This window comes from Spermophilus citellus (assembly GCF_964194105.1).
Source record: "Spermophilus citellus genome assembly, chromosome: 2".
Classification (NCBI taxonomy): Eukaryota; Metazoa; Chordata; class Mammalia; order Rodentia; family Sciuridae; genus Spermophilus; species Spermophilus citellus.
Genome location: NC_138183.1, coordinates 3,278,368 through 3,292,865, shown reverse-complemented (window position 1 = coordinate 3,292,865; position 14,498 = coordinate 3,278,368). Strand labels below are relative to the sequence as shown.

Below are 14,498 nucleotides of genomic sequence, written 5' to 3'. Positions count from 1 at the left end.
GGTAAGAAGGCCACAGGACAGGAGTCCTGTGAGAAGCAGAGGCCAGTGAGGGGGCTGGCCCGGAGACCCCCACCCAGGGCAGTGGAACTGGATGACAGGCCCCTCTGGCACTGCATGGGGAGGGGAGCGGAGCGGAGGTCCGCAAACTTGAAAGGCACATCAGACCTGCAGCCCCAGGACCCACAGCCCCTTCAATTATTCAAGAGGCACCTGGTGCCGCCTTCTAATCTGCGGGAGGCCTTGAGGCCTGGGGTTGTTTATTAAAAACCGTTCTCCCGGTGAACAGCCCCAAATGTCAGAGCCAGCCAGGGACGGATCTCGAGTCCCGGTCCAGTGACACCCATCCAGGTGGCCACCCAGTGCAGGAGCACCACACCCCCCCAGTGCACCTGTGTTAGAGATGAGCAGAACTGTCCCCTTCCCTGAAGGTACAGTGCGGCTGAGGGCACAGGGACAGGCACAGCGAGCACTAGTTGGGTGGGGGCCGTCTGGGCTGGGAAACAGGAAGGGCCTCTCCAGGGAGACACCAGGAGGAGGCAGGCAGCGGGCCTGGGCAGCCGTCTCGATTTGAACTGAGGTCCAGGGTGAGAGCAGACAGGCTGCGGTGTGACCCGGGGGAGCCACGCCCTGGCCTGTGCCCTTGCTGGGGACCTGAGCCCAGCCCCAGCTGACACACAGGTTAGATGGCGACAGACCACCTGCCTCTCAGTGAAGGTAAAGGGGGGTGTACAGGAGGGGCTGGAGAGGCAGTGAGGACAGGAGGGGGGAGGAGGCCTGAGTGTGGGCTGGGACAGGGTGGGAAGGTGGACCCTGACGTCTGACCTGGCAGTCCCCGTGGGAGTGAGGGAGGCAGGGGCACAGCCACCTCCAGCCCCTGGGGACCCAGGACCACACCAGAGCCACGGCAGAGAGCCCCGGAGTGACCCAAGCCCAGCAAGGCTGTTTCTGGATTCCCCCAAGGCAGAGGAGGACCCGCTGACCTCGTGGGAAGGCAGAAACGCCCCTGCTGGGGGGCGCAGGCAGAGGCCCTTGGACACTGGAGGAAAGTGCTGCTGGCCGCTGGAGGTCACACGGGCTTTGGCCTCCCCGACAGGCGTCCTGGGAGGTGCCTGTGGGCAGCAGCAAGAGGAAAGGCAGTGGGTCCCAGTCCTCTGCCACCGCGCCTTCACTGCCTCGCTGCCACGCCCTCTTCCTGGGGATGCCTGCCTGCCGGGCCTCTTCCCGGGGACCCCTGCCTGCTGGGTCAGAAAACCCCACCTGCATCCCGCCTGGATGAACACTTAGGATGCGTCCAGGGGAACAGGCGGCTCTGGGGCATGACCCACATGAAGGGGGAGGGACAGGCCAGCAGGGAGGCTGCAGTGCATGGCTTGCAGAGCCCTGCCAAGGACACAGCCTCTCTCCCAGCCAGCCGCCAGGCCTCTGGCGTCCTGTTTCTGCAAACACACTGCAGCACAGTCCCTGCCCCAGGCAGGACCTGGACCACCCATGTTCTGGTTCCTGATGGGCCGGCACCCCAGATGTCCTTTTGGCCTGGGCCTGGGGAGCTGGCACTGAGCTAGGTCATGGGGGGCAGAGGAATCACTGGGACAGAGAGACGGCAGGTCCCACCTGCAGAAGGACACAGGCTGAGGTTTGAGCCTGCCCAAGATTCCCAACCACGGATAGGACAGAGACCCAGTCTCCCAACCCCCCGCTGGGCACCTCCAGGCCCAGCGGTGTCTCCACAGCCCCAAACTGCTCCGGGTCCAGGTGGCCCTGGCGGGGCAGCTGTGAGTCTTGCTCTGAAGATGGGACACCCAGCACCACTGGAAATGGACACCCTTTCTCCTCAGGGCCACGCAGTTCCCTCCCGGGGATGACCCTCAGCCCAATGGAGGCCTGTCCTCACAGCACAGGGAGAGCCTGGTGGCCTTGTGACAGCCCCCAGAATGTCAGGAGAGCTCAACGTGACTCTGAGGCCTGGAGAGCACTGCAGCTCAGGACCCGCAACCTGGGGCCAGGAGAGGCTGCCACCCGCACTCCTGCAGACACAGAGCTGGCCAAGCAGGCAGGACCAGTGGGGAGGTCCTGTGCGACCTCAGGCAAGACCCCTCCCCTCTCTGAGCAGCGGGGGACTGGGGTGACAGAACAGCTGGAGGCCCTCTGGTCCCCTCCTCCAATTTCCTGCAGACTTGCTGGGAAACGAAGGGTCAGCCTCATGGCCTCGGCCTTGGCAGGCCTCCTAGACCCAGAGACCTCTCCCTTAGGGGACAGCTGCCACGGGGACAGTGAACCCAGAGCCCGGCCCCTCTGAGCACCACAGGCCTCACTGATGGGTCAGCCGCACTCCAGCGACTATAGAAGAAGCAGGAAGCCAATCCTGGGAAAGGGCGGTCAGCTTCCCAGAGAGAGCTGGCAAGCCCTCCATCGCCACAGCGACGGCACCGAGGTGGGGTGAGGCCCAACAGTCCCAGGCAGTCTGGTTAAGCTGGTCCACAGATGCCAGCCTCTGCCCAGTCAGAGTCTGGGGCCAGGGGCGGGGCCAGGTGTACCCACCTGGCTGAAAGGGCCCCAGTCACTCTTGTCTTCCCGGCGTTCACGAGTGAGAGCAGGACGTGGCCAACACGGGCCCTCCTATCTCCTCCCAGAAGGCATGCCAAGCCGGAGAAGCGGCAGAGTTGTCCAAGGAGACCATCCAGGAAGGGGCAGAGCTGTGGGAGCCAGGGGTGCCACACCTGCCTGGCACCTCCTGCTGCCCATCAGCCCTTATTCCCCCCTGGACGCCAAGCCACGCCTCACTTCCCCAGCCTCCGCTCCGGAGCCCCTACAGGCCACAGGGGCCAGGAGGGCTTTAGACAAAGCCTCAGAGGCCACGGCTGGAGGCTCCCAGGCCCCCACCCCATGAAGGGGAGACTGCCACTGCCTTCCCCCTGTCGCCAGGACTTGGCTCCACACCTCCTGGGACGCCAAGCACACACCTGGGAGTGGCTGGTCACCCCACCCTGCAACTCGTCTCCCCCGGAACCCAGAGCAGCTGCACACAGTAGGTGCACATGACTGGCTGACAGGCTGGGACAGGGTTCCCAGGGGCCTCTATGCGCTGGATCTGGCTGGATGAAGCCTGTGAGGGGACAGGGAGGGCCCAGCTCTCCCAAGGTCCACTGAGGGGATGCCCAGCTCGGAAGCTCAGCACGCAGAAGTGGGTCTCTGCCCTTCTGGAGAGCAGCAGCCCTGGGCCCTGGGCAGCCCAGGAGGACGGGGTCAGGCCGGCAACTGTTTCTTCACAGTGCACTGGTGGCTGCAGTGCCATGTGGGCTGCGGTGCCATGTGGGCTGCAGTGCCCTGGTGGGCTGTGGTGCCATGTGGGCTGCAGTGCCCTGGTGGGTTACAGTGCCCTGGTGGCTGCGGTGCCCTGGTGGGTTACAGTGCCCTGGTGGGTTGCAGTGCCATGTGGGTTGCAGTGCCCTGGTGGCTGCAGTGTCATGTGGGCTGTAGTGCCCTGGTGGGCTGCGGTGCCCTGGTGGGCTGCGGTGCCCTGGTGGCTGTGGTGCCCTGGTGGGTTACAGTGCCCTGGTGGGTTGCAGTGCCATGTGGGTTGCAGTGCCATGTGGGTTGCAGTGCCCTGGTGGCTGCAGTGTCATGTGGGCTGTAGTGCCCTGGTGGGCTGCGGTGCCCTGGTGGGCTGCGGTGCCCTGGTGGCTGTGGTGCCCTGGTGGGTTACAGTGCCCTGGTGGGTTGCAGTGCCATGTGGGTTGCAGTGCCATGTGGGCTGTAGTGCCCTGGTGGGCTGTGGTGCCCTGGTGGGCTACGGTGCCATGTGGGTTGCAGTGCCATGTGGGTTGCAGTGCCCCGGTGGGTTACACTGCCCTGGTGGGCTGCGGTGCTGTGTGGGCAGTGCCCTGGTGGGCTGTGGTGCTGTGTGGGCAGTGCCCTGGTGGCTGTAGTGCCATGTGGGCTATGGTGCCCTGGTGGGCTATAGTGCCCTGATGGCTGTGGTGCCCTGGTGGCTGCGGTGCCCTGGTGGGCTGCAGCCTTGGGCTTCAATCAGAACAGGTGGGCCACAGCCCTGACCTTCTGGGACCCCCAGTTCCTTCCAGACCCTCCTGCTCCCAACCTGTCAGGTTCCCAAACTGGGAAGACCCCGGCCTCTCCCGGCTCAGGGAATGGGGGTCCAAGGACCCAAAAGGAGAAAATCCAGCTTCCCACAGCCACCCACCCCATCAGGACCAGGGCCAAGCCAGCGCTGTGCCACAGCCACTAGCAGCTCCTCACTGTGGACAGCGAGACTCGGTGCTTGGCAGCCTTCCCGACAACAGCGCCAAGGGGAAGCAGAGCCTCTCCTGCCCCCAGGGTCAGTATGAGGCCAGCGTCCCCAGTCCCCAAGGCTTGTCCTGACAGGACCTGAGCTGGAAGGGCCCAGAGATGCCTGGGCCACAGGCTGCACCTGGGCCAATCCTGGAGTCCCAGTGTCACCCAGATGGGCAGCCCTGGGCCAGAAGTGTCCTCTCCTCAGCTGCCACCTCTGCAGGACAGAGTGGAAACTCCAATTCCCAGGTCACAGTGGTCATCGGGGAGCTCATGCTGGGCAGCACACAGCCCCAGGCAAGTCTGGTCACTGTGGCCAAGGGAAGAGGGCAGGGAGGCCCTGGGTGGCCAACCACCAGGTGTGAAGCAAAGTGATAGGCTGTGGCGTGGCCTGCCCACATGACAGTGAGGGAGTCTCAACATCATTCTCAGTTTTCTTTCTATTAAGGTCCAAAACAACCAAGATGAGCCAGAACTGCGTCTCAGTGTTGTGGTGGCTGCGGCTGGCCGTCTTGTTTCACAGTCCTGGGGCCGAGCCCAGGCCTACCGCACGAGGCAGGTCCTCCACCAAGGGACCAGCCCCCGGGCAGGAAGTGGGAAACCTGAAGTTCAGGACAGCGGTCACCTCCTGAAGGGGCCGGGAAAGGACCGAGCGCGGGGCTGGGTGGGCATTTCCTTCCTGATCCAGAGCCACAGCGTGCCCGCGCCTGGGTAGCCTGGCTGGCTCTCAGTGTCACAGATAACGACCAGTTAAACAGATGAGCCTGCAGAACAGAGGAGGGAAGCTGGCCACGGAACGTGGACAGAGGGGACACGTAGGAATTTGCAGGCGGAGGCTGCGGGGCCAGCTGGAGGCTATCCAGCAGTGAGCGCCAGGGCCCAGTGACAGGGAATGGACTCAGTTGACCCGGCTGGCTGCTGAGTCAGCAGGACTCAGAGCCACTTGTTACCCTCCTAGAACTGGGTCCACCTGACCAACAGAAGCAGCACACATGCAGAGGGGGGTGGCAGGTGATGGCCACGGGTGGCAATGTGACATTCAGTCTACTACACGAGACCCTCCAGTGACAAGGTGAGCTGACCCCAGTAGGAGTGGTGGGCAGGGGCTGCGGAGAGCTGTGGGGGGCAGCCGTCTGCCAACCTGCACTCAGGCCACCCCAAGCCACAGACAGAGCCAGGACGCCACCTGTGAGGACTTCTAATGACCTCACAAATCCCAGCGCAAGACGCAGCAGGTCTTCTTGGCTCTGAAGAGGAGCCAGCAAGGGCACCAGCTGCCCAGGTGAGTCTGCGGTGGACACGGGTGCGGGATGGCTCATCTCGGTGGCCTGGAGCCACCAGAGCCCAGGACCATGGCCAGGAGGCCGAGCCTGAGACCCGGGGGTGGCAGGCCCACTCCTGCAGCTCCAGGGAGGGCGGCTCCTGCCTCCTGTGGCTGCTGGTGGCCCCCGGCACCCCGGGGCCCCTGGCTGCACCATCCCACCCCTGCCACCAGGTTGCTCTGGCCTGTGTCCCTCCTCTGTGCATCTCCTGAAAGGACACTGTCTTTGGACTTAGGTCCGCCAGTCACCCAGGAAGATCTGACCTACCATCTGATTGTCTCTGTAGAGGCCCTTTTCCCAACAAGAACCCACTCAGTTTCCAGGGGACATGGGGGGCCACCACCCACCCCCTACACCCACCTTGCCCAGGCCCACCTGAGGGCCTGGGCACATCGTCACAGGCCTCACTGAGAACCACCACCGGGCTGCTCTCCACTGGCCGCTCCTCAGTGCCATGCGGACAGGCAGGCTGTGGGGGCTCCTTCGCCTGCCTGTGACCAGTGGCCAGTGTCCTTTCCCTACACAACCTCCTGGTGCTGGAAGGTGGCCTGAGGACCAGACCCTGTTCCCACACTGGCCCAGGGACGCACGGCCAGCACCAGGAGGCAGGAAAGAGGAAGAAACAAGCTGAGGACGGACGAGCCAATGGCCGCAGGACCCAGTGTCCATCCGAAGGGACCTCAGGAGAAGGACCCTGGGCCTCAGTTTCCAGGATCCTTAAACCAGAAAAAAACAGTCACCCATCCTGACTGCCCTCGGCCTCCCACCCCAGCACTGCCCAGACAGGACAGCCACGTCCCCCACCCTGCCTTACCGTGAGGCCACTGTCCCCACCCTTCCAGAGCCAGCAGGTCAGGGAGGACCCAGAACATCCCAGGGCAGCCTGGCTGGCCTGATCCCTGTGTGCAGGTTTCGTGGTCAGCGACAATGGATGTGTAGCGAGCAGGCCCTGGGCCTGCCCAGGAGCCACTGTACAGGGACGAGGGACACGTGTGTGTAACTGTGAACACACCCCTGCCCCCGCCTCCCGAGCTGCCACCCGATGCTACCGACAGAGGACAGGGGGTGTGGGAGCCAGCACCACAGCGATGGTGGGGACCCTCTGTGAGCTCACCCCCGAGAGCTGGCCACCTGTCCCCAGGAGGCCAGACCACAGGCTGGACGCCCAGCAATCCAGAGGCAGCCTCTGGCCTCTCCCTAGGAAAGGATTCCACGTCCTAACCACTTGCCCACACCCACCACGGCGAGTCCACTGTCTCCTGAAAGGAAGGCTGGCCTGGGGATCCACGCGGCCAAGCAGGGCTCCTGCAGCAGACCTGCCAGGGCCAGGTGGCCGGGACATTTGGTGCCACCAGGTGGGACAATTAAACCATTTGCTAAGTAGATGGAAACTGTCACCTCCCATGCAAATCCAGTGGCCTGGGATGAGCCGGGCAGCTCCACCTGGGAAAGGATTTCGTCCACCTGGAGGGGCCAATGGGAGCAGGAATATTGTTCCCAAGAGAGGGGCCTCCAGGAGCCACGGCCACGTCCCTAATGAGCATCACCTCCCAGAGAAGGGGCTGTGGCCCTCGGGGCAGCACAGGCGCTGCCTGCCCCTGTGCCTTGGCCAGGGCTGCTGACTGGTGGGAATGGTGGCCCTCCACCCGGGGGAAGCAGGGGCGCTGGAGGGTGCCTGGCATTCGGTGGGTACACAGTCCCCAGAGCCCACCCCCAGACCCTCCAGCCAAAATGGCTCTTCTGGGAGGCACCTGGCACCTTGTAGATGACTCAAGCCTTCCTGAAACAAGGTTAGGGCTGGAGGTCAAGGGTGCGGCCCTCGCCCCAGAGGGATGGGCCTCCCTGACATCCCGGCTGCCCAGCGAGACACCAGCTCAGCAGCCTCCCGGCCACGGCAAAAAGAAAGGGGAAGGGAATGTTGGAAACAGGGCTGGCTCGCCGCCTCTCGGTCTGAGCCCCGCTTAGCATCTGGCCCTCCCAAGGGAGGCTCGGGGCTGGGGGGGGGGGGGGCCAGCAGGCAGGAGCCACGGGCGGTGACTGTCCCCAGCTCTCACCCACCGGCGAGACCAAAGGCTGGGTTCCCTAGAGGCACCAGTAAAAAGCGAGGCGTTCATTTTCAGTTCCGAGTGTTCTGTTGTCCTTAGATCTGGACACGGTGGGTCTGGAGCTCCGGGAATCTGCTTCCAGCTAAGGAGGAGGCTCCAGCTCCCAGGTCCTGCAGACATTCCGCGTCTCCTGCCCAACTCAGCCTGACTGGAGGCCTGCCCAGCCTGCCGTCACAGGGGCTCTGTTCAATCACCCCAAGGTGGGCCCACCCAGAGGCCCACCCAGAGGTGAATGGCCAGCAGCTGGTGGCTGCCCAGGAGTGGACTTTCAGTCTTAAGGAACAAAGTGCTGAGCCCCGCTGCAGCCACAGGAACCTCGAAAACGTGTTCCCAAAAGAAGCCAGGCGCAGGACGCCACACCGTGTGGCTGTGCTCTGACATGTCTGGGCAGCAGAGCCACAGAGAGAGCAGGGATCTGGCGGCCGGGTAGGGAGCAGCCCTTCGGGGGTCCCCTTCCAAGGTACAAGAATGTTCTGGAACTTGGTGTGGGTTGCACAATATCGTGAACATACTGAATTGTGCCTTTAAAGAGGTCACGTTTACATGAGTTTTATTCTCAACTTTTTAATATCAGGAAGCACAAGAGAGGGTGGCAGGCTGGGCCAGGACTGGGCTCTGGGCTCCTCTCAGCCACCAGGGGTCCAGGAGAGTGCCCAGCAGTGGCCTGGTGTATGGGTTTCCAGAACAGGAAGCGTTGGCTAAAGACGCCCTTCTGCCAGTTAACAGCACAGGCGGTGAAGAGCTTGGCTGGTGTGCCGTGAAGGGTGGGTGAACACCCAGGCTCGCCCCGGTCCCTGTGGGAGTCCCAGCCCGGGTAGAGGAGGAAGGGGAGGAGGAAGCAGGTGCCTGGAGTGTCCCGAGCTCACAGTGGGCAAGTGATGGACAGACCTCATCCCAGGGCCTCAGGGCAAGAGCAGGTGTGTGGCAGCCGCAGAGCGTGGCTCTCCACGCCTGGCCCTTCCCTGTCTGTAAGCACACCCTCCTGTCCCCAGCCTTCCCAGCCTCCCTGGGGGCCCAAAGAGAAAGACCCATCTCACTCCAGCTCCTGAGGGCCCCCTCTTACCTGCAAGCCCAGAGCCACCTGCCTGACAGGAGTCTACTGGGGACCTCGGCCACACAGGTCTTGGCTCCACACGTGACTCATGGTGGGCCCTGGGCCACGGTGTCAAGTGGGGTTGGAGGCTGAGTGACCGAGGGGCCCACAGTCACTTCAATACACCCTGCACAATGCGGTGGGCTCTGTGCTACTCCAAGTGCCTGGAGTCACACCGGGCTGACAGCAAGGGCCACACCACCCACAGGACCCCAGGAGAGGAGCACAGCAGCCCCACCCTACTGGCCCCAGGACCTGCCCACCTGCCTTCTGCACCCACTGGCTAGGCTCGGTGTCCTTCCCTATAAAAACCACAACCAGGAGTCCACAGCATTCCCACTTCCTGGGAGCCATGGAAACAGGGTGGGCTTGGGGACCCCAAATGCACTGCCACCGTCACAAGAACATACTACTGAGCCCCTCCCTGGGCCAGGTGCCAAGCTAATGGTCTACAAGCCTCTGTGTCCTGAAAAGCCCATGACCCCCCCCCAACACAGAGACTCAGGCGCAGGGGCCAGCCCCGCTCACCAGGACATGGGCTCAGGTCAGGGCCAGGACTGCAGCGGCTCTTTACCCCTCTGCTGACCACCTCCCAAGGCTCTGCTGTCTCTTCCCTGCCCAGAGCAGCTCCAGACCAGAGGAGGACACGGCTTTCCATTCCTACCTGCCCTTGAGTCCAGGCAGCAAGCAGGGCCTCCCTGTCCATGGGGCTTAGGAAGCATCTGGGGAGATGTGGGAACAAAGAGGTGGCCTACAGCTGTCACCTACGTACCTGTCCTGGAAGAGCCTCCTCCTCACACACCCAGGACGGACGCAGGGCCAGCTCCCTCCACTGGTCTCACCAACCCCACCCCCAGGGAACAGCCCCTGAGCAGGGCGGGGGAGTCTCAGGAGGCTAGGGATGGCAGAAGGGAAACGGGGGCCATCCTCGACCCAGAACTGTGTTCAGGCCGCTGCCAGAGAAGGCCCGCACTGCAGCGGGCTGTGTCCAGGGCCAAGTGGGCCACCGTCCCCAGAAGTCACTGGCTAGGCTGCTCTGACACAGGTCAGGACCCTGGCTCCCTCCGAGTGGGGAGAACGTGTGGTGAGTGGGAGGGGGGCTGCTCAGCACGCAGTGCCGGGAATCCCACTCCCGAGTGGCTGAGGGGGCAGGGAGCGGAAGTCAGCCAGGGCCACCGAGGGCCAGGACAGGTGGACGACACCCACACTCCTCCAGTTCCAGGAACAAGAGCCAACATCCAGCCTTTCTTCTTTTAATTTTTGGTGGTGTAGCTGCAGTGGACACATGCCTTCATTATTTATTTAGACGTGGTACTGAGGACGGAACCCGGCGCCTCACACGTGCTAGGCGAGTGCCCTACCGCTGAGCTCCAGCCCAGCCCCCCCCCCCCGTTCTGACTTTGTACCCAGAAACGACAGTTTTGTTCAGCTGGACACTTCTAAGGGAGACCTGTACAGGCCTTGCCACAGCTAAGACCAGTCTGTGCACGGGACAGGCCGGGCGGGTGGCCTGTCCCCCTCTGCACCGCATTGTGCCGTGGACACCTCTTCCTCTCTGCTTAATATTTCACTGGAAAACATTTTTTTTAAATATTTATTTTTTAGGTGTAGATGGACACAACACAATGCCTTTATTTTTATGTGGTGTTGAGGATCGGACCCGGGTCCTGCCAGTGCTAAGCGAGTGCTCTACCACTGAGCCACAATCCCAGCCCCATGGAAAACATTTTTGAATGGCCCACACTGCGGCTGACATTTAAAAGAGAGAGAGACGCCGTCAAAGAAACAGCTAAGTGCTCTGCCAACCCAGGGCGGCAGAAGGCCCCAGGTTCCCCAGCACATTCCACCTGCTCCAGGGCTCGGCACCTGAGCCCACACCCAACACAAGTCCCAGGACCCCAGCCTCAGGACATTGTGCCCAGGACACCACTGTGCTCGAGGCCCTCTCCCCTCGTCGTCACTCTCAGGTGTGACCCGCCCACGGGGATCTAGCGAGGGGCTCTTCCTGCCACTCCAGTCTCATCTCACCCTGGTGGCCTGTGTCCTCAGGCGACCCCCAGGAAGGCCCACCCTGCATATGTCCCCTCCAGACCTGGACCCCATCCCCAAGGAGACCACCTCCCTGACCCTCAGATGGGAGCCAGCGATCACGACAGCCAGGGCTGCCCGGCCCCTCCCATGCCCTGGGGTCCATTCACGTATCGGAGACGGGCCAGGCAGGTCTGACAGAATTACCCCGAGAGTACAGCGGTCCCTCGGGGTCCTCAGAGGCCCGTCCAGGGCAAGCACACGTGGCCAGGCCATCCCCGCAAACCCTCCCCAGCGGCCTCCCTGGCACCAGGGTCCCAGCTCTGCTGTGCGCAGGGCACATTTAGGCGCGTGATGATCTGTGAAAGGATCGATTTGCTGGTCTTATTACCTAAGTCGAAGGCAACTGTGCAGCTGTCAGGAACATGCTGCGAGATCCCCTCGTGGGCTGCGGCCCCTCCTCCACGCCCCTGCCGCCGCGGCCAACAGGCAGCTCCGCCACACACTGAGAATTCACCACCCATGCGGCAGAGGGCGGCGCTTACAACGCACGTCTCTGATGAGGCACACGGGTGGCGAGGAGACCCCAGGCCCACCCTCTGTGCTGCCCGGAGCTCACCTGATGCCTTTGGTCTGTGCGATGCTGTGCAGGGACAGTCGGGACACCGCGGAAATGACCTGCAGGAGACAAGAGAGGGTCCTGTGACATCACGAGCAACCACAGGTCACCATGAAGCCACCATCGAGGGTCCCGTGGGCGCTGAGCGCCGGCGACTAAGCACATCTTGTCCTGGAGAGAAAGCGCCTTAGTCTAGACACCTACTTTGAATTTATTGTGCACAATCTGTCGTTTTGTTGCACTAGCATTTGCGGAGGGCCACCACACTCCCAGGGAGGAGAGAGTCTCCGCTCGTGTGACCCTCCTGGCCCCAGGTCCCTGCGCTCTCTGCTCACCCAGAAAAGGGCGAGCACCCCACGCTGCTGTTCTGGAAGCTGCCCCATGTTAACAGCAGCTCAGGTTCCCAGAAGGGGCCGACCCGTTTCAAAACTGAGGAAATGGAAGCCCAGAGATGTATGGCGACTCACCCAATGTCACACAGCACCAGACAAACATACAAGTGTAGCACTTGCTTCCCTTCAAGCCCCAACTCTCCATATGGCGTCTAAATAGGTACCTCCCTTAGCTGCTCCGTGTCCAGCAGCCTTGTCGAAGGGCAGAGAAGAAACCACAGGGAAGGCCCCTCCGCAGCCCGGTGAGCCAGGATCGGCCAGCGAGCAGGGTCAGGGGTCGCCTTGCTGCCCAGCTGTGCAAGTCAGGGTCTGTGGGACGACCTGGTCCCAAGTCTCCTCAGACAAGCCTGAGCCGGCCCAGCAGGGGTCCCAGGGTCTCCAGGGGACTCACAGACAGCCACTGCCTCGCGCCTCATGTCCAGCATAAGAGTTCTGTGTATTTAGGGGTAAGTCAAAGCAGTGTTTCTGTCTGTCCTCGCGCCTACTTGACAGAACACTGGATGGCCATGGCCAGCCCAGGGCACAGAGTGGCCCCTCTCCCGGCCTCCAGCAGCAGACACTGCCAATCCACCGACGCGTCTCCGTGGTGGAGTCCTGGGGGGCACCAGCCCAGGAGTGGCAAGCACAGAAGCCTCATCCCGACAGCTGGACCCCAAGACGAGGGCGCCACGGTGGGCAGGTGTGGCTCTGTGTCTGGGCACCTGCGGTCCTGGGGTCACAGCTGCCCTGACCACAGCCTCACCCTGAGTGTGCAGTGCTTTGCCCCAAGAGGGAGGCTCTCGGCGATGTGTGCGAAGGGCTCGGTTCTGGAACCAGGATGAACCAGGGAGCACGGCCAGCAGCCAGCCCTGGCCAGCTCTGCAGGAGGCGGCTGTCCTTCCAGCCACCCAGGCTGGGGGCTTCCTGGTGTCCTGGGGAGTGAGCCTCCTCCAGAGACCCAAGGCCCAGGGCGGGGGCTGCTGGGAACAGACAGGGGACCCCGAAGGAGCCCAGCCAAGGGCCAGATCAGGGTGGGGCAGGCCCACATGAAACCCGCTACCCTTCAGGACGGGGCGGCACTCCCCAGGCACCTCTGGCCAGCCAGGTGACAATCAAAAACCTCCTGGCTCAGGGCCAAGAACTCCTCCAAACGTAAATGTCAAAGGATGACATTTTCCCAACTTGTATTTCCTCTTCCCAGCCGCGTCCCAGGTGGCAGATGAATGAAGCAGCACAGGCCGCTCTCCCGCCTTCCCGTCCCTTCCTGTCCCTTCCCTTCCCTCCTGCCCCCACAGACAACCAGCTCAGTCAGCCGCCACCCACAGAGCCTCCGTGCCCTGGGAGAGCTCAGGCCCGGGGACCCGACTACAGCGCAGGCTCCCAGAGCAGGCTCCTGGGCCTCCGCCCTGCGCACAAGCGTCCGCCCGCCCTGCCTGCAACTGTGCCCACTGGCTACCACAGGAAAGAGGGGTGAACTGGGCAGCCCAGAGGCAGGGTGGCAGGCGGTGGGGTGGAACTCTTGGTCCCTGCCCCACCCAGCACAGCCTCTTTGATCCCAGGCTCCCGGACTGCAGCCCTTGCCTTCCCCACCGGGGCAGCAGCGGCTGTGGAAGGCAGACCACCCCAGCCCAGCCTGCCAGAGGTTCTGGGGCCCAGGGATCCACGTGTGGCCAAGGTCCCATGTGGCGGGATGTGTGCCCCTCTTGGGGACTGGGTCACGCAGATAATGCCACAAACTGGGTCAGGATCCAGAGGAGGGCCGGAACATGCCCAGCTTGTCTGCCTTCGGCCCCTGCAGACACGATACCCCCAGGGGATCACAAGACAGGTCAGGCTTCTGGCTGGAGGGCGAGACAGGTGCTCAGGGGTGACTCTGGTGAAGGGATGCGTCCGGAGGCAGGGCTAAAGGCCGGGGTCCCACAGAGTGCCACCTCCAGTGGGGGCCTCGCCAAGCCCAAGGCTCAGGATAGGGCTCCAGACCCCGTCACTGGGGTCTCCCCTGCCAAGCCACAGATGGACGAGGCTCGTCCTGTGAGCCCCAAGCTAGGGAAGCACCCCTTACCTGCCTCCAACCTCACCATCCCGTCCCCTTACCTGCCTCCAACCTCACCATCCCGTCCCCTTACCTGCCTCCAACCTCACCATCCCGTCCCCTTACCTGCCTCCAACCTCACCATCCCGTCCCCTTACATGCCTCCAACCTCACCATCCCGTCCCCTTACCTGCCTCCAACCTCACCATCCCGTCCCCTTACCTGCCTCCAACCTCACCATCCCGTCCCCTTACCTGCCTCCAACCTCACCATCCCGTCCCCTTACCTGCCTCCAACCTCACCATCCCCGTCCCCTTACCTGCCTCCAACCTCACCATCCCGTCCCCTTACCCTGCCTCCAACCTCACCATCCTGTCCCCTTACCTGCCTCCAACCTCACCATCCCGTCCCCTTACCTGCCTCCAACCTCACCGTCCAGGCAGAGAAGCCTGGGACACGTCCCCGGGGGCACGAAGACCCGGTAAACCCCTCCCACACGGGCCAGAACCATCCCTCCTCCTGGCTGAAGGAGCAGGCACCCACCACTGACCTGCCTCCTGTCACCTGCCCAGGCATCCCTGAGCCTGACAGGAGTGCGCCCTGTGGCTGAAGCTCGGCCTGGTGTGACAGCAAGCAGAGGG

General features: G+C 63.2%; 1 protein-coding gene and 1 long non-coding RNA gene across 13 annotated transcripts in view; both read right to left on the bottom strand.

Annotated features, from left to right (window-relative positions):
* The window catches only part of VAV2 (vav guanine nucleotide exchange factor 2), a 156,014-nt gene that overhangs the window by 60,046 nt on the left and 81,470 nt on the right, over window positions 1-14,498 (bottom strand). For all 12 annotated transcript variants that reach the window (XR_014020391.1, XM_081278992.1, XM_081278995.1 and 9 more), the window contains one exon: window positions 11,455-11,513. Coding sequence is in view for 10 of the 12 variants with exons in the window: in XM_081278992.1 (XP_081135118.1) it covers window positions 11,455-11,513 (59 nt within the window). In the remaining 2 variants the exon portion in view is untranslated. The remainder of the gene's footprint in view (window positions 1-11,454; window positions 11,514-14,498) is intronic.
* On the bottom strand, window positions 4,723-7,998 carry LOC308642620. The gene is made up of 3 exons (XR_014020592.1): window positions 6,424-7,998; window positions 5,985-6,325; window positions 4,723-5,051 (listed from the first exon to the last, which is right to left on the bottom strand). It is a non-coding gene; the product is annotated as an uncharacterized lncRNA (long non-coding RNA).